The 18589-nt window shown below is 39.7% G+C and overlaps 1 protein-coding gene and 1 pseudogene across 6 annotated transcripts in view; both read left to right on the top strand.

Moving 5' to 3' along the window:
* KLHL7 (kelch like family member 7) overlaps positions 1-18589 on the top strand; it is a 70870-nt gene that overhangs the window by 6197 nt on the left and 46084 nt on the right. For 3 of the 6 annotated variants that reach the window (XM_025379858.1, XM_025379860.1, XM_025379861.1), the window contains exons 2-4: positions 11383-11485; positions 12269-12362; positions 12632-12756. In XM_025379858.1, coding sequence (XP_025235643.1) covers positions 11383-11485; positions 12269-12362; positions 12632-12756 — 322 coding nt within the window. Of the gene's footprint in view, positions 1-5585; positions 5717-11382; positions 11486-12268; positions 12363-12631; positions 12757-13351; positions 13634-18589 lie in introns of those variants that run through there. The other 3 variants (XM_025379859.1, XM_025379864.1, XM_025379862.1) reach the window with 3 other exon arrangements.
* Positions 16770-17965, top strand: LOC112620876 (annotated as a pseudogene).

Raw genomic sequence — 18589 nt, 5'->3', positions numbered from 1 at the left:
ATGATGACACTATTCACTGAGAAAGGAGGTATTGGAAAAGGAGCAAGACATTGGGGAAAGGATTATAATTTGTGTTTTAGATGTGTTTAGTTTGTGATATCATTATGACAGGTTGACAGGTCTAGAAAGTTGTGGGTTAGATGTATACATTTGTGAATTATCTGCACGTAGAAGATAACTTCTTCATTGAAGCTGTGAAGAGTCAAGAGTGCAGAATAAAGGATAGGAAATGGGCCTATGGAGGAGATAACAAAGGAGTCACCAGAAGAATAGGAGAAAAATGGAGAGTTTTGAAAATTGGGAAGAAATTGTTTCTCCTTCCCAGGAGGAGGATCACAGAAAGTCAGAATGGCCAAATGGTCTAAAGCACTGTGTTCAGAGGAGGACTGCAATTTTTGAAGCTGATAAAAGGTCAGAATAAGATTAAAACTAAAAATACTTGTAGGACATAGCAACACAGAGTGGTTTGTTGACTGTAGTAAGACTTATTTTGATGGGGAGACAAATGGGAGTCCGATTAATGTAAGCTGAAGTGAGTAGAATATGAGGAAATTCAGGCAGCTGTTTTGAGAAATTTGGCCTTGAAGGGAGAGGGAGTCAAACGAAGGTTGCTGGGTTTTATTTGTTTAAATGGGAAAGATATAGATGTCTTTAAAAACTAGTGAGAAAAAGAGATGTAGAGGTTGAATGTATATGAGACAGAGTGGATAATTAATAGATAATTCCTGAGATGAGATCCAAAGCAAATGTGGTTAATCTTAAACAGGGGTGGGGGGCAGTTCCTCTTCCATAAAAGTGGGAAGGAGGAGGGGATTGATAGTAGGTGTGTTTGAAATCAGAAAAATGAAGGAGTTTCTATCAAGTGACTTCTCTTTTCTATTAAAAAAAAAAAGAAAAGAAAAGAAAGAAAATGATCATCTGCTAAAATGAAGGAGGAAGAAGGCAAAGCTGGAGGTTGAGGAAAGTGGTCTTTGCAAAGAATAGAAATGGTATTATGGCTGTCAGTATTTTTAAAGATTCTTTTGAGGTTGTCATGAACTTATGTTGAATATTAAGCTAGCCTTCAAAGCCCTATCTTTTGTTCTTTTTACCTGATGAGGAGGTAAAAATTAGGAGGCTAATATAGGCAGGTCACAGTCTTAACTTTCAATCCTATGGAAACATTTTTCTATCACTTGGTTGAATCACTTTTCTTTTGGGCCTCCAAATCTCTAAACTAACAGAACCCACTAGCAGAAAGACTAATTGCTGAGATTAGAAGCAAAATATTTGTAAGTGAATCATTAAGTGTAATATTAAAGGGAGCCGGGCCAGGCACGGTGGCTCATGCTTGTAATCCCAGCACTTTGGGAGGCTGGGGTGGGCAGATCATTTGAGGCCAGGAGCTTGCGACTAGCCTGGCCAACATGGTGAAACCCCCGTCTCTACTAAAAATACAAAACTTAGCTGGATGACGCATTCCTGTAATCCCAGCTACTCAAGAGGTTGAGGCAGGAGAATCACTTGAACCCAGGAGGCGGAAGTTGCCATGAGCCAAGATCGTGCCATTGCACTCCAGCCTGGGTAACAAGAGCGAAACTCTGTCTCAAAAAAAAAAAAAAAAAAAAAAAAACAACCCAAATATTGAAGGGAGCCTCTTCCATTTTTTGGTTGCCAGGCTGTTAATTCTTGCTACAGAGAGACCATTCTGTCTATATAAATTATATTAGATTAGCTTATTTGAGAATGCTGCTACATAAAAAAGAAGCTCAAAAAGCACGAATGTAAGAAGCTAAAAGGAAATGAGGCATCTTGAGCTCGTATTATCTCACTTCCTCACTTTGTCAAACGAGAGAGGAGTAGCTAATCTAATTAAGTTGGAACTGAAGACACTGCTGTTTTATTAATGGTAAAGTTACTCTGTTGAGAGCTACCTTGTTGTATTTAAGGACTCCATCTGCTGAGTAGGACAGGTAAGGTATGTGTTATGATGGACTCCATAAGCTGCGTTTGGGCCAAGCCATCTCTTTCATTTTTCCCATGTAGGACATATGACTGTGCAGATTCCAAAGTCTGGGATATGTAGGGGCAATTTAAAGGTTGGCTTATCAAGCAAAGCTTCATTTTCCAACTTTGTTTTATGAGAGAAGCACTGCATATGGGAGATTAACAAGTACTTGCCCTTCAGTCAAAAGTGCATCTTGTTATGTCTTATTTGGTTATTGATCCTTCCTTATATAAACAACCTGAGTTGAGAATCTCAGTGGGCTGAATGATAGAATTCAGGCACCAAAGCCCCGCCGCAAACCTCCAGCACAAAGTAGCTGGACCAAGTAGCTATAAGTTATTTTTTCCAAGTTTGCCTTGTCTTTTGGGCTATTTTCTTACTACCTCAGGGAATGCTTTATCTTCAGTGCTTATGTGGCTATTTTCCTCTACTAATAACTGTTCTTTTTTGTATCCTCTGAAGACCAGCTTAAGAGGTTTTTAAAATTTTTACCCAAGAATGCTTTGAAATGGGTGGATAACTATTAACAGCAGGCCTTGAGATACTACAGGCTGGCAGTTATTCACTTCTATTTCCCATCTCAAATTTTTCTAAGCCGAGGTGTCATTCATAGCTCTCTGGATGTTCTGTGGTGAACCAAATGACAGCCTAAAGCACTCTGTATAATTCTGTATTAGCAACACAAAATCTCCCAAATCTGACTGTTATGAGCCCTCTCATGATTAAATTCCAACATCTATGTTCTTCTTCTGAATTAAAATGAAAGGCAGTTGAATTCCAAATATGTGCTCACCCTGGTTTCTTATACTGTTCAGTTTAGTCAGCCAGAAAGCATTTGCTTGAGTGTTTGGGTACAGTCAGGGTAGCTTCTTCAGCAGCTGCAATGTGGGCTAGCTTCCATTGGAATGGATTTAGTTAGCTTAGCACCTCCAAAGCTGACTTTCTCCAATTTCGAGGTAGTTGATGCCACACTTTTCCAGTATGTCAGAACGTCCCTAGGATTGATACAAGAAGATCTCTCATCTCTATACCAAACAGCCCAGATGTTGACATATTATTTATACAATCCTAACCCACATTATTTTTCACAGCCAAAACAGAGTATAAACTTTGGTTTCTGGGGAACAGAGGGTTTTCAAATAAAACATAACAATCTTGGCTTTTGGCTTGCCAGTCTGAATCAGCTTTCTATAATCTACAGACTCTAGGCTAAACTCAGTTGGGAGGAATCTTCCATGCTTATAGGGACACTGTTTACCATCTATAGAAGAGATTTCTTCCATATATATTGATGCTTCTGTGGCATAGGACTCATTCTTTTTTTTTTTTTTTTTGAGATGGAATCTTGCTCTGTAGCCCAGACTGGAGTGCAGTGGTGTGATCTCAGCTCACTGCAACCTCTGCCTCCTGGATTCAAGCAATTCTCCTGCCTCAGGCCCCCGAGTAGCTGGGACTACAGGTGCCCGCCACCACACTGGCTAATTTTTTGTATTTTTAGTAGAGACAGGGTTTCACCATGTTAGCCAGGATGGCCTTGATCTCCTGACCTCGTGATCTGCCCTCCTCAGCCTCCCAAAGTGCTGGGATTACCGGCATGAGCCACCACGCATGGCCAGGACTCATTCTTTGTCTTGGACAATTGTTAGAAATTGCCAGGGTGATAATACTCAGCTATCAGGTATCATAGAGTTTCCCTTCTTTCCCTATTGTCCATCCTGCACATTTAAAGCTTAATTTTGACATCTTTTTTGAACCCTGTGTTCCTGGCAACCTGATGCTGAAATGATTGAGTTCTATCTAATGACAAAGCTTCTCTCATTTTTGAGAGAAGAGTGATTCACATTTGTAGCCAGCAGTTCTGCAGACCAGTTTGTGGCCTTGCATTCCTTAAAATTCTGAGCTTCCTGATTGTTCTTCACCTTTGTGTGCCCATTAAGATCCTGTCATGCTGTGAAATTCCTTATATCTATGAATCCTGTCTCTTGGAGGGATTTGTCCTCCTTTCCTCTCCATTTGTCTCAGCTGGAGAATGGCCTTTAACATTCCTTTAAGACCTGTGGTCCCACAGGGACCAATATGGCCCTTACAGCATGCTCCTAAAAACTTTGCTTTTCCTCAGTATTTGAATTTTCTAGGCCTTGTAAACTCAGCAGCAGTGCAGACATGTTCCTTTCTGTTACCTATTGGTGTCAAAATGGGCTATGTCTCTAGTGTTGCATTTTCCTCTATGGTACATCTGTTCTTTCAGGCAGCCTCAGCTGACTTGTTAACCTGCTTAAGTTGGATCTTTTCCTTTCTACATCAGGTAGCTGACCCTTTTAGATTAGAATACCTTTCTTTTTCTTTTCCTTATGATTTTGGTGTTTGTTTTGCTTACATACTTATTCCTCTAATGCATTTCCTACAGAGCTTCCCCTAGTGGAAAATAAGAGAGCACATGTATTCAGAATTAGTTCAGTTACTGCCAGCCTTCACTAATCTCAGAAAGGTAATTCTAATTGTGGGGATGTCCAGCATAGAACTTAGAGCCGGACTACTTTTGGGTTATTTGACTTACTTTAATGTGATCTAGTACTCTCCCTTAGAGTCTTAGTTCCACAAACTTCTCAGTTCCACTATATACCATATGCCATATAGCAAATACCACACCTGTCTTCCCAGCAATATCAACTTGAAAATTACTTAATAATGCAAGAAATACTCTTGCTGATCTTCCTCCTTTTCAAATCTGTCTGAACTGAATTGTAATGGCCTATTATAGTTGTCCTATTCTTTAAGAGAAGTCCTCTAATTTTCTCTTAATATCTTTAGCATTAAGAGGAATCATAAAATTTTCCTAGATCCAGGCTTTTTTTTTTTTTTTTTTTGAGATCAAGTCTCGCTCTGTCACCCAGGCTGGAATGCAGTGGCATGATCTCAGTTTACTGCAACCTCTGCCTCCCGGGTTCAAGTGATTCTCCTGCCTCAGCCTCCCGAGTAGCTGCTATTACAGATGCGCGCTACCAAGCCTGGCTAATTTTTCTATTTTTAGTAGAGTCAGGGTTTTGCCATGTTGGCCAGACTGGTCTTGAACTCCTGACCTCAGGTGATCCACATGCCTTGGCTCCCAAAGTGCTGATCCAGGCCTTTCTGAGAGAACCGTTTTAATCTACTCCTGAATTCTTACTTCTCTTCTTCTATTCCTGTTTGGTCCATAACACCTTCCTTGAATAAATAACAACAAAAATAGCTTTTTTTTTTTCTTAGTCCCATCTCTTAAAGGGCAATTATGCCAAAGTCTCCTTTCCTTTGCAAAGCTGTTCGGCCTGACCTGGTATATGTTTCCCTTGAGGAAGGCAGTCCCTCTTTTCCTTCTGCTTAGTCTAGGTATCTTCCTTTGTTTTTCCTTCGCTATCCCACTTGCCTTATTCTAATGTGTGTGTTTAAGTTCAGTCCTGTTTTTCGTTGCTTTTCTGACAAATGTGATTTCTAGAGAAGTCTTTTTAATGTTTTTTAGCCTTTGCATTTACTATTGCTTTATTGAGGCTTTTCTAGTAACTAATCCAAGAAAATTATTTACCCCATCTAATAAGGGCTTCATTTCCCTTTATATTTTCAGTGACTTAAATCTACCACCCAGCTATAGTTGAATCTACAATCTGCTCAGGGGTTTATACTCAATGCCAATTTGATATCATGCTGGGAGGGACTGATTGCAGAACCTTCTTGACAAGCCACATAAATCTAAAGGTTAGTCACTCCTCAGTCTCCTCCTTGGGATATAACAAAGAATAGAACGTGGGGCAGTTGACTGCATGCCTCTTACTAATGACAGCACATGTGATTAAAAGCTAATCTTCATACAGTGCTTTAGCGCTTACATGGACCCAGCTGCCTTTTGTAATCCCGTGTGGTAAACTTGATAGAGAGCAAAAGGTCATGATACCAACAGATGCCTAAAATGTCTGCCTCTTCTGAGGTTAACCTTTCCTAGAACCAAAGGATTCTTCCTGTAAAAGCCCCCAAATCTTGCAGGCACTAAAGCAGCACCAAAGTTTCTTTCTCTATGATATGTTGAATATCTATGCATACATATTTGAGGACCCGTCACTACTAGTTCTAACTATAGGACATTGACCTAAGCATTAAATTGGGCTTTCTGTACTTTCTTTCCTAAACTAAACTTACCTACCCAGTCTGAGGCAGAGCAACTGATGAGCAGGAACAGTCCTCTCTTGCCAGAGGGGCAAGCCTGCCCCAGTGATTGATGTCCCACTTTTGGGGCAGACCTAGGAAAGAAGAATGAGCCACAATGCCTGGCTCTGTGTTGTCAGTGACCTCTGCTACACTCTTGTTCATCCTGTATTCACTCTTCCACATGTGATGGATAGAGACTGAAACTTCCTTCTCAGTACTTACCTTCCCAGGGGAAGAGGGAGTGTATTATGAGTGAGGAGTCTAATGGTTCCCTAAATGATTAAGTTATCTCAATATCAATTTTGATTATCTGATCTCTTACCACATTATTTAAGAGACTTTTTTTTTAAGAGCAGTTTTAACTTCAGAGAAAATTTGAGCCAGGTGAGGTAGCTTGTACCTGTAATCCCTATACTTTGAGAGGCCAAGGTAGTGAGATCGCTTTAATCCGGGAGTTGGAAACCAGCCTGGGCAACACAGTGAGACCTCGTCTCTACAAAAGATAAAAAATTAGCCAGGCATGGTGGCACATGCCTGTGGTCCCAGCTACTTGGGAGGAGGGGTGGGAGGATCACTTGAGCCCAGGAGTTCGAGGCTGCAGTAAGCCGAGATTGCATCACTGCACTCCAGCTTGGGTGATAGAGAAAGACCCTGTCACAAAAAAGAAAAAGAAAAATTGAGCAGAAAGTGCAGTATTTACATTTATTCCCTCACCTCCTTCTCTACACACAGTTACCCTTATCATTAACATATTGCATTCATGTGGTATGTTTGTTACAATTGATGAGTCAATATTGTTACTTTTTTTTTTTTGAGACAGAATCTCGCTCTGTTGTCTAGGCTGGAATGTAGTGGCAAGATCTCTGCTCACTGCAACCTCTGCCTCCTGGGTTCAAGCGATTCTCATGCCTCAGCCTCCTGAGTAGCTGGGATTGCAGGCGGGCACCACCATGTCCAGCTAGTTTTTGTATTTTTAGTAGAGACAGGGTTTCGCCATGTTGGCCAGGCTGGTCTCGAACTCCTGGCCTCAAGTGATCCATCTGTCTCGGCCTCCCAAAGTACTGGGATTACAGGGGTGAGCCACTGTGCCCAACCCCCAATGTTGTTACATATTATTAACATTCACAGTTTACATTAGGGTTCACTCTGTGTTGTACATGTTACAGGTTTTGACAAACGTATAATGACACATATCCACCATTACAAGATCCTACAGAATAGTTTCACTGCCCTAAACATGTCCTGTTCTCCACCTTCCCACTACATTTTTGAAATGGTATCTTTATCATATATCAAATTGCCACTTAATGAAGATCCCTCACATTTTTTTTTGTTTCTCAATATTTAATTATTTTGTTGCTTCTATGCCTTGGGATTTTTTTCTCATTTGTGTTTCTTTACGGCTTATTTCTCATACAAGATAGTTAATTGCATTTCCATATTTATCTTATTTGTGTCTGGCCATTTTACTGACTTTTCTTATTATTTCTGTAAGTGTAAATTGATTTATCTTTATCTTCTTACTAATTTGGCTAAGATTTCCAGAGCAAGGTTGAATAATAGTAATGACAAGGATTTGTATATGTAGTTTGTTTTATTTTTTATTATTATTTTATTTATTTTATTTTATTTTTGACTGAGTCTCACTCTCTTACCCAGGCTGGAGTGCCATGGCACAATCTCAGCTCATGGAAGCCTTTTGCCCCTGGGCTCAAGTGATCCTCCCACCTCTGCCTCCCAAGTAGCTGGGACCACAAATGCGTGCCACCACACCTGGCTACGTTTTTGTATTTTTGGTAGAGATGGGTTTTACCATGTTGCCCAGGCTGACCTTGAACTCCTGAGATCAAGCCATCTTCCCACCTCAGCCTCCCAAAGTGCTTGGGATTACAGGCATGAGTCACCACACTCAGCCCCATATACCTTGTTTCAAGATTGAAATGAGAACATGTCTGATGTTTCACCATTACATGTGATGTCTGCTGTTGATTTATTATTATTTTATTAGAGACAGGGTCTTGCTCTGTCACCCAGGCTGGAGTGCAGTGGCATGATCATGCTCAGTGCAACCTCAAACTACTGGGCTCAAGTGATCCTCCCATTTCAACCTCCCAAGTAGCTGGGAATACAGGCATGTGCCACCATACCTGGCTAATTTTTTATTTTTAGTAGAGTCAGGGTCTCACTATGTTGCCTAGGCTGGCCTTGAGCTCCTGGCTTCAAGCAATTCTGCCTTAGCCTACCAAAGTGCTGGGATTACAGGTGTAACCCACTGCTCCCAGCCTGAATCTATTACTGTTAACTATAGTCATCCTACAGTGATATAAATACTAGAACTTTTTCCTCCCATCTAACTGGAATTTTATGTCCTTTAACAAACCTCTCTATCCCTTCTTTCCCCCACCGCCTTCCCTCTACCCTTTCCAGCCTCTAGTATCTTCTTTTCTGCTTTTTACTTGGATAAGATCAACCTTTTTAGCTTACACATATGAGTGAGAACATGTAGCATTTAACTTTCTGTTCCTAGTTTATTTCAACTAACATAATGTCTTCCATTTCCATCCACATTGCCGTGAAAGACAGGATTTCATTCTTTGCTATGGCTGAATAGTATTCCATGGTGTATATATACCACATTTTCTTTATCAATTCATCTATCATTGGACACCTAGGTTGAGTCTATATCTTGGCTGTTGTGCATAGTGCTGCAGTAAACATGGGGGTGCAGATGTCTCTTTGTTATAATATCACTGGAGTACAGTGATGCAATCACAACTCACTGCAACCTCTACCTCTGGGGCTCAAGTGATCCTCTTATCTCAGCACCACCCCCACCCCCAGTCACTGGGACTATAGGCACACACCACTATGCCTGGCTAATTTTTGTATTTTTTTTTTTTTTTTTTAACAGAGATAGAGTTTCATCATGTTGCCCAGGCTGGTCTCGAATTTCTAGGCTCAAGCAATCCACCTGCCTTGGCCTCCCAAAATGCTAGGATTGCAGGTGTGAGCAACCACACCCAGCTCCCATTTCTTGTCTGTGGATATACCTTTCTTTCACTTATTGATAACAGGAGGGGCCTTTCGCTATAGGTCAGTCCCATCTCTTTTTTTTTTTTTTTTTTTTTGAGACAGAGTCTCACTCTGTCATCCAGGCTGGAGTGCCGTGGCTTGATCTCTGCTTACTGCAAGCTCCACCTCCTGGGTTCACGCCATTCTCCTACCTCAGTCTCCTGAGTAGCTGGGACTACAGGTGCCCACCACCATGCCCGGCTAATTTTTTGTGTTTTTAGTAGAGGCGAGATTTCACTGTGTTAGCCAGGATGGTCTCAATCTCCTGACCTTGTGATCCACCCACCTCAGCCTCCCAAGGTGCTGGGATTACAGGCATGAGCCACGGCGCCCAGCAATCCCATCTCTTATTGGAAATTATCAGTCTATTGTAGTACAGGCAAATAAATGTACCATTTGGATACAAAAGACTCTTCGACTTACTCTCCCCACCCCTCAAACCATTAATATCCAGCTGGCCATTAATCTTAGACTAAAACTCAGTTGCTCTACAAAGATCTACATTTCTTCAACCTCCTTCAGTGCCTAGAAAGTCATTCTACTTTTAAACTCTGTTGTTGAGTATGCCTTGGAGATGTTTTTGCTGTATTTTGGTTTAACCCTATGCTTCACAGAAGTTCCATCACTAGCCATAGATTTATCCCCGATGATCTGATGTAATCTGATTTGCTTGATGCTTTATCATCTTTATTCTTCACTCCCCACCCCTTTCTCTCTCTCCTTCTCTCCCTCCCTCAACCTCCAAGGCAAATTGGTCACTTGTTTTTTGGTGGTAACCAAATAGTTAACTTGGTTCTGCTACTTGGTATTTTTTGGTGTAGTATGTAGCAAAATCACCTAAGAGATCTGCCTCTGTATCCCCTCCCCAAATGAAAAGAAATAAAATTTAAAACTTCAAGACACTATGAGAATAAAAATAGCTTTAGCTATTAACCTGTATATAAGTTTTTAGCAATAGTCAGTAGTAGGCCTTATTTGAAAATCTTCAAATAAGTGGTAAAAGTGAAATTTTGTTCATTTCCTAGCCTGCTATTTGAGGCTTATTTTCTCTCTCATTATAAACATCATTATTATTTATTTTGATTTATCTTCACAAAATAATACAGTAAGAAATAACAGGGATTTATCTATCAGAAACTATATTAACAGTTTTAGTAAAATACTTAAAATTTGCAAAATGCAAATCCTCTGAGCTATGAAGCCAATCTTAGATTTGTAAGCGATATTTTTTTTTACTCTGAATATGTTATTTGCCTCATATTCCCAGTGCCTAGGACAGTGTTTAATACATTGTATGCACCAAGTTTTCTGTAAGCCTAACCTCTATATTTTATCTTTAACTTCGTTAAGAAATTAAGATTGGATTTGGCACAAAGGACATTTATTTTTCTTGATATTCATTTATAAGTGTTTGAGTAAGCCTTAATTTTTTTTCTTTATTATTCCATTTTCCCCACATTTTAATTAAGTATTTACTCAGAGCTGCCTTCTTTAAGCAGCTTATAGTGATACTATTTTGACCTTGGTCAGAAATCACAATTTAAAACTGGCTGCTATCCAGCTTCTATCAGAAGTACATTTGAGAGAAGTGTTATTTAAGAAAAGATTGCTGAAAGGACATTTAGTTCATCTCCTCTCTGTATTCTGAGCTGTTTCTGTTTCAAGTTAGATCTGTGAATGCTACTTTCTTAGGAAATGCAGTGTGTGTTCTCGATTTCACCAAGGATAAATAATGGAAAACAAATCATATAAAAACTAATTGCTGTGTTTGAAAAACTATCAGGGGCACTCCCATGATGTCATTTAATTTCCCCCAGAAAAGCTTACCATGAGAAATGTCTTAGAATCTGTGTCAGAAAAAAAAAAAAAAAAGACTTCTCAGAAGGGTTAGTAGACTTGTTTCTGATTATGAGGAACGTTTTCTTTCCTCTTGGCTGTTGGACAACTCAGTGCAAAATTTTCATACTACATGGCAGCAACTCTGTAAGTCCTTCCTAAACATGTCTTCAAAAGAAATTCTGTGCTGAAAAAAGATTGGCTTTAAATAGAAAATAGAGATAAAGCATTTGGCAAGCACCTTTTTAATATGTATTGCCAAGCTAGGCTAGTGAGCCTCTTTTTATTTTATGTATTTTTTCTTTGATTAGAAAACGTTGTGTGACGTGATCCTCATGGTCCAGGAAAGAAAGATACCTGCTCATCGTGTTGTTCTTGCTGCAGCCAGTCATTTTTTTAACTTAATGTTCACAAGTAAGTATCTTAAGGTAAAACATGCCATTATTTCTTCTATGAGAATGAAGTAAAATCTAAAAGAGAATATGTCATTTTTCTAATTTTTAAAGCAGTTAAGAACTTAAGGCCACAGAACAGTGAAGAGACTGAAAAAGTAGTCAGCTGATAACCAAGGGAAAAAATGTCCTTTCATTAGACATAAAGGCCTGATGCCTTTATAGATGGAGGTATAGCGTCAACTATAAGCCCGGGGTTGAGGTGGAGGTCGCAGTGAGCCGAGATCGCGCCACTGCGCTCCAACCTGGGCATCAGAGCGAGACTCTGTCTCAAAAAAAAGCCCAGCGCTTTCTTTTTAACCTCAGGTGGAAAGACAAGCAGATAAATTTCATAATATTTTAGCCGGCAAGTTAAACTTAAAAAAATATAGATATAGCATATTGTGCTAGAAAGAACCCTGGATTTGGTGTTGAGAACTGGGTCCAAGTCCTCCTTCCTCTACTTAGTACTATTTTATGAGCTTGGGAAGAAAACAAAATCTAGTTTTATGTTTCTGTTAACATGGTCTTTAAATTAAAAAAAAGTACACTAATTCACTGTTTTCTTAGCTTAATTTAAGGCACATCTTGTGTGGAGAATTAATTTGCATTTACTATAGGAATGTTGGGCTTGCTGGGGTATTTTCTTCCAGGGAGAACTGTCCTGTTATTTTTCTCCATATTTAGCAAGACCTGGAATGCCGTGGTTCCTCAGTCAAACTTGTGGTATTACAGATGCCATTTATGTTTCTTCTCTTCATTGTAGCTAACATGCTTGAATCAAAGTCCTTTGAAGTAGAACTCAAAGATGCTGAACCTGATATTATTGAACAACTTGTGGAATTTGCTTATACTGCTAGGTGAGTTAAGAAGGATTATTTTTATTTTAGAGAATTAATGTTGGTATCTGCCATGGCAAAGCATTGTTGTAACAAATGGTTGCACTACAAATTCTTCAAAATGAAAAACTGCAAGGATGGAAGAGTTTGAGTATCCTATGCCATACTGATTCAAGGACTGAAAGTTTAATTTTGTGTTTAATTTCAGGGGCTATTAGGATACATTCTACAGTAACATTTAAATAATAAAAAATCATGGGTAACTAATATTCCCTCTAACTTATTTGCAGAATTTCCGTGAATAGCAACAATGTTCAGTCTTTGTTGGATGCAGCAAACCAATATCAGATTGAACCTGTGAAGAAAATGTGTGTTGATTTTTTGAAAGAACAAGTTGATGCTTCGAATTGCCTTGGTAAGAAATATCAGATTCCTGTTGTGTGGTTTTTTTTGTTTGTTTTATCCTCAATTTGTAATTTAATTTTTTTAAAAGGCTGATTATAAGTATCCTCATTTAACCTTAAAGACATTGTCCACTAGAACATTTTCTAGTAATAAAATTTAAGAGGGGCTTAGAGCGATGCATATTAGCCTGGGCAGCAGCAAGCTTATTAAATATTATATCAACATTTTCTAAAACAAAATGGCATTTATAATGGTTTTTCATGGATCGAGGACAAGGAATAAGGATTGCATGTGGTGATAGTAACATGATTATGAATGTTTCCTTTTATTTAAGCACTTATGATATGCTAAAGTCTGTCACAGATAAGGCAACTTACAGTTAGGTAACTTGCCTGAGGTCACATAGCTAGTATATGAAGGAGCTGGCATTGGAACTCAAGTAATCTAATTCTTAGCTACTACACCTTGCTGCCTCCCCACATTGTCAAAATGGTGTTTTGTACTAGAAAATATAACCTTAGTCTATAAATTAAGATACTAACTGAGGGACTGCTATAGTCATTAATTTTGAAGCTATTAATAAAGTATTTTCTATTTTGTGATAGGAGAAGCAGAAAAAGTTGATCAGAGCCTTCCAGAGTGTGGTATGCTTTTGGCTGTGTGATGATCCTTAGTGGCACATGAATGAACGTCCAGATGTTTGTGCAGTAGCCCACCCTTATCTGCAGGATACATTCCAAGACCCCCAGTGAATGCCTGAAACTGCAGATAGTACTGAATCCTATATATACTGTGTTTTTTTCTATGATACATACATGCCTATGATGTTTAATTTCTAAACTAGACAGTAAAAAATTAACAATAGTAAAATAGAACAACTTTAACAATATGCCAGCATCACTACTCTTATATTTTGGGGCCATTATTAAGTAAAATAAGGGTTACTTGAACAGAGCACTGCAGTACTAGGGTAGTCCACTTCATAACCAGGATGTTTACTTAAGTGACAGACAGGCAGGTAGGTTAAACAGCATGGATATGCTGGTCAAATGGATGATTTCTGTCCCAGGCAGGATGGAGCAGGATGATGTGAGATTTCATCACACAACTCAGAACAGCATACAATTTCAAATGTATGAATTTTTTATTTCTGGAATTTTCCATTTAATGTTTTTGAATGACAGAAAGCAAAACCATGGATAAGAGGGACTACTCTAATTCCATTTTCCTTCCCTTGCTGTGATTCAGAGGCTTTAAAGAAAGGGAAAAGCGCTGGGATAGGAGTGCTAGGAAAGCAGGGAGGAAAGAAAAGTAGAATGAAGGAAAGTATAAAGAGGGGTCAGAGATTCAAGTCAGTGCTAAGGTATTTGACCCAGGGGAAAAGAAGAGGGGTGCTAATGACAAGAACTCAAAGACTGAGGCAAAGGGCTCCTGGAGATGCTTCAGAATTTTGGCAAGCCTCCTCTGTCTCTACTTTTTCTAGGCTTTCCTCCTTCTGGACACTTTAGTACTCCTTCCTGCATACCCCCTCACTGTGAGCACAGAGAGAGAGATCTTGGAAGGTAGGTAGGAAAGAAGCAGAATAAATTTCAGGAGGGAGTAAAAGCCAGGTGAAGGGAATAAAAATGAGACTTAGCCTAATATCCAGAAAAGGAATTGGACTAGATGGAGCAGCAAGAGAAACAGCTATGCAGGTGAATATATTGATGGAATTTTTAAAAGGTAGCCATGGGTCTATGTATTGAAAAGATCCCTATGTTAGGAAATAAAAGGCCAATCTCTAATCCTAGGTATACAGCAGAGACACTCTGGCATGAGTTCTTCCATCTCTTTGGGCCATAGTTGGGGCTTCACTCATCAATAAGATTTATATTCCTAAGATTTCAGCTTACTTCCATTATATAAATAATTATCTTCAGACAATGTACTATAAAAAGAGAATTACCTTAATTAAGTTTTTCGAAGATGATGGCTTGTGTATGTTTCTATAACTCTCTAGCACTCTAAATTTCCTCCTGGGGTGATTCAACTACAAAGAAGAATGGCTGAAATATAGGTAGGTAGTAGATGTGGTGGTGCAAAGCATAGTGTGAAACTTGGAGTTAGTCTGTGCTAAGCACATCTTAGGCTTTGGGCTTCTGAGGATACCCTCAGTTTTGCCTCTGGATACCTTCTATCCTCATTGTTCACAAAGCTGGGAGGAAGGGACAGCCCAGCAACCTAGAAAGTAGCCTGATTCCTGGCTAAGCTTGTGGCAAAGACAGTGGCCCAGCCAGGTGAGCCAACTGCCATAACCCAGTAACTGGTGAAACTGCTTCTGCTTGCTTTCTGTTTAACTCTGAGCATGGCTCTCAGTGTCAGCTGATTGGAGAATTCCTATCATAGTTTTCACCACCTGTCAATTCTCTGCTGCCCAGAAAGTATCCAACAATCGGGCTTCCACAAATGCTAAAGGGACCAGTGGCAGCTGATGGAATCGGGCAAAGATCATATAAAAAATTAAACCCAGTACTAGCCTGGCCAACACGGTGAAATCCCATCTCTACCAAAAAAATACAAAAATTAGCCCAGCGCAGGCGTGGTGGCACACACCTGTAGTCCCAGCTGCTCCGGAGGCTGAGGCGGGAAAATCGTTTGAACTAAGAGGCGGAGGTGCAGTGAGCCGAAATCATGCCACTGCACTCCAGCTACATGACAGAGTGAGACCCTGTCTCAAAAAAAAAAAAAAAAGAGAGAGAGAGAGAAACCCAGTAGTTTGAGGAACAGAAAACCAAGCTAAACAGCCAAAGTGAATGGCTCCTGTAAGGCAAATTTAATGTAAGAAATAGTGGTGATGGCGCGCCTGTAGTCCAAGCCACTCCGGAGGCTGAGGCGGGAAAAACCACTTGAACTGGGAGGCGGAGGTTGTAGTGAATGAGCCGAGATTGCGCCACTGCACTCTAGCCTGGACTACAGAGTGAGACTCTGTCTCAAGAAAAAAAAAAGAAAAAGAAGCGAACTTAAAAACATGATATGTAAAAATATGGTTTTACAGTTTTTTGACATTCAATTGTATTGAAAAATGGAATGGATACTCTTAAAAATCAACCCGAAGAAGATCAAACAGGAAGTTGCCTCATGATACAAAACAAAAATGCAAAGGAAGCCACTAGTGAGAAGATAAAAGAAAGGGAAGGAAAATACAGGAACTGCAGTGTGAGGTAGGAGTTCCAGAAGGAACAGATGGAGAAAGCAATTATCGAATAAGACGACAACTTCTTTGGGTTTAAAAGAAAAAAAAAAGAAAAATCTCTCGGACTAAGTTATACTGAGTGCTAAACCTGATCAATGAACTAAGATATTCCTCCCTCAGATATATTCTAGTGATATTTTTCACCTTCAGAGATCAAAAAAGAGCTTACATTTGGGGTGATAAAAGTATTCTGGAACTAGATAGTGGTGACTGTGGTACAACATTGTGAATGTAGTAAATGTCACGGTAAGTTTTATGTGTATTTTACTACAATAAAAAAAAAAAGTGACCCTACGGCTAGCAGGTCCCAAAAGAAACTCCCGCACCTGTTAGCAGTCACTCCCCATTCTTCCTCTGGCAGCTCTGGCAACCATGAATCTGCTTTCTGCCCCTATAAATTTGCCTATTCTGAGTGTTTCATATAAACGGAATCATACCAAAGATGGCCCTTTGTGTCTGGCCTCTTTGAGCACAGTGTTTTTAAGGTTCATCCATATTGTAGCATTTATCAGTACTTCCTTTCTTTTTATGGCTAAATAATATTCCGTTGCATGGATATACCAAAATGTGTTTATCCATTTAATGATTGGTGAATGTTTGGATTGTTTCCAAGCCAGCACATTTTATAGAGAAAAAGGAAAGCGCTGGTTAACTTGAACCAAAAAAAAAAAAAAAAAAAAAAAGTGCTTTCTGCCATCTGGGACCTTGGCTGTGGATCAGGTGAGTGCACAGGTCAGACCAAAACCCTGCGGTTGGCATGGCTTGGGCCTCTGTCCATGGTTGCAGGGGCATCTCCGCAGCTACTGCATGCAGTGATCATGGGGACCCCAGCCCTGGGCTTAGGCAAGGGTGCCGTGTTGTTGTACATCACCAAACACTTCAAGCTGAGGCACCTCTCCAGCAGGGACTGCTCCAGGACAACATGCTACAGGGCACAGAAATTGGTATGTTAGCCAAGGCTTTTCTTGACCAAGGGAAACTCATTCCAAATGATGTTACGACTCGGCTGAGGCCCTTCACGAACTGAAAAATCTCACCTAATATAGCTGGTTGTCCAAGGACACTGCCATAGGCAGAAGCCCTAGATGAGCTTATCAGATAGACACAATGATTAACTCGTATGTGCCCTTTGAGGGCATTTAAACAACACTTCACTGCCTGCTATTCAGCCAGCCAGTGGCGGAGTCTGCTACATTGAATTCAACCCTCCCCAAACTGTGGGCATTGCTGATCTGACTGGGAGGCCTCTCATTCAGCCTGAGGGTGATAGACCAGAGACACAGTTATCAAGAGACTGAAGATTTATGGAGCCAGTCCCAGAATTTACCAGAAAAAAAGGATGTTGGAAACACTCTCCAGAGCAGAAACCAACAAGATTTAACACTATGTTGAGGCTTTCCTACAAACTAAAGTTCCACAAATAAATCAGAAAGCCCCAGTTACTCCATGAGGAGAAATGATTATAACTAGTAAGATGAGCAGAACCTCCTTATCCTTGGATTTAGAAGCTCCTTTTCCTAAGAATGGAGGATATATAAATAAGAATGTATGCATGTGTTAGAATGTATGCATGTATAAATTCTTTGAAAATTATATTATTTCTACAGATTTTATTCTGGATACTAATGATGTGCCAAATGAATCAGGTACTGATTCATCTTTTGAAATCATCTAATGTGTTTTATCCAGTTGTCTTCTAGCAGTGTGCAATTCAAAAGCATCAGCAGTGTCTAAACTTTTAAAACATCTGTTAGAGCAAAGTTAAAAGAGCAATTAGTAGTCTTTTTTCTTCAGTAAGAGTAAGTGGTTGATAAAATTTTCATATTTTTCTGGAAAAGTTTTTAAAAGTTACATGTCATTTGGGGAAAATATCTCAAAAGTTTTTCATAGAGATATTTCTAGCCCTGTGGAACATGGATTTGTGAGGCATCACGTCTATAAAATTCCAGACCACCAGCAACTGGATTTAGAGATCTGTTGCAAGATGCAAATTCACTGCTGCCTTTACACCAAGACATTTATAAGCTAACCATATTGCTATATTTATTTTGTTGTTAAACATATCTTCAGTTTACTCAGAATTTTCAATTTGCTATACAATTATCAATTAGCATATGGGAATATATTACTTTAAGATGACTTGTTTTCTTTTGAAAATACATATGTGCTGAGGAATATGATTTATGTCAGAAATTGACATTGTAAGTTCTTGGATAAGTTCTTGCACCACAGTGGAATGAATTTTCAATGGAAAATGTAATTTAAAGACTTATTTTTTCATCTGTTACTCAGGTTTAGTAATGTATGTTTTAAGATCTACTTGCCAGTTTCTTTTCGATCAAACATGATCTGCCTTGATAAATAACAACATCTGGCCGGGCGCAGTGGCTCAAGCCTGTAATCCCAGCACTTTGGGAGGCTGAGACGGGCGGATCACGAGGTCAGGAGATCGAGACCATCCTGGCAAACACGGTGAAACCCCGTCTCTACTAAAAAAATACAAAAAACTAGCCGGGCGAGGTGGCGGGCGCCTGTAGTCCCAGCTACTCGGGAGGCTGAGGCAGGAGAATGGCGTGAACCCGGGAGGCGGAGCTTGCAGTGAGCTGAGATC

This window comes from Theropithecus gelada, chromosome 3 (assembly GCF_003255815.1).
Source record: "Theropithecus gelada isolate Dixy chromosome 3, Tgel_1.0, whole genome shotgun sequence".
Lineage (NCBI taxonomy): Eukaryota > Metazoa > Chordata > Mammalia > Primates > Cercopithecidae > Theropithecus > Theropithecus gelada.
Note: the sequence above shows the minus strand (reverse complement) of the source record. Positions and strands in the feature narration are given on the sequence as shown.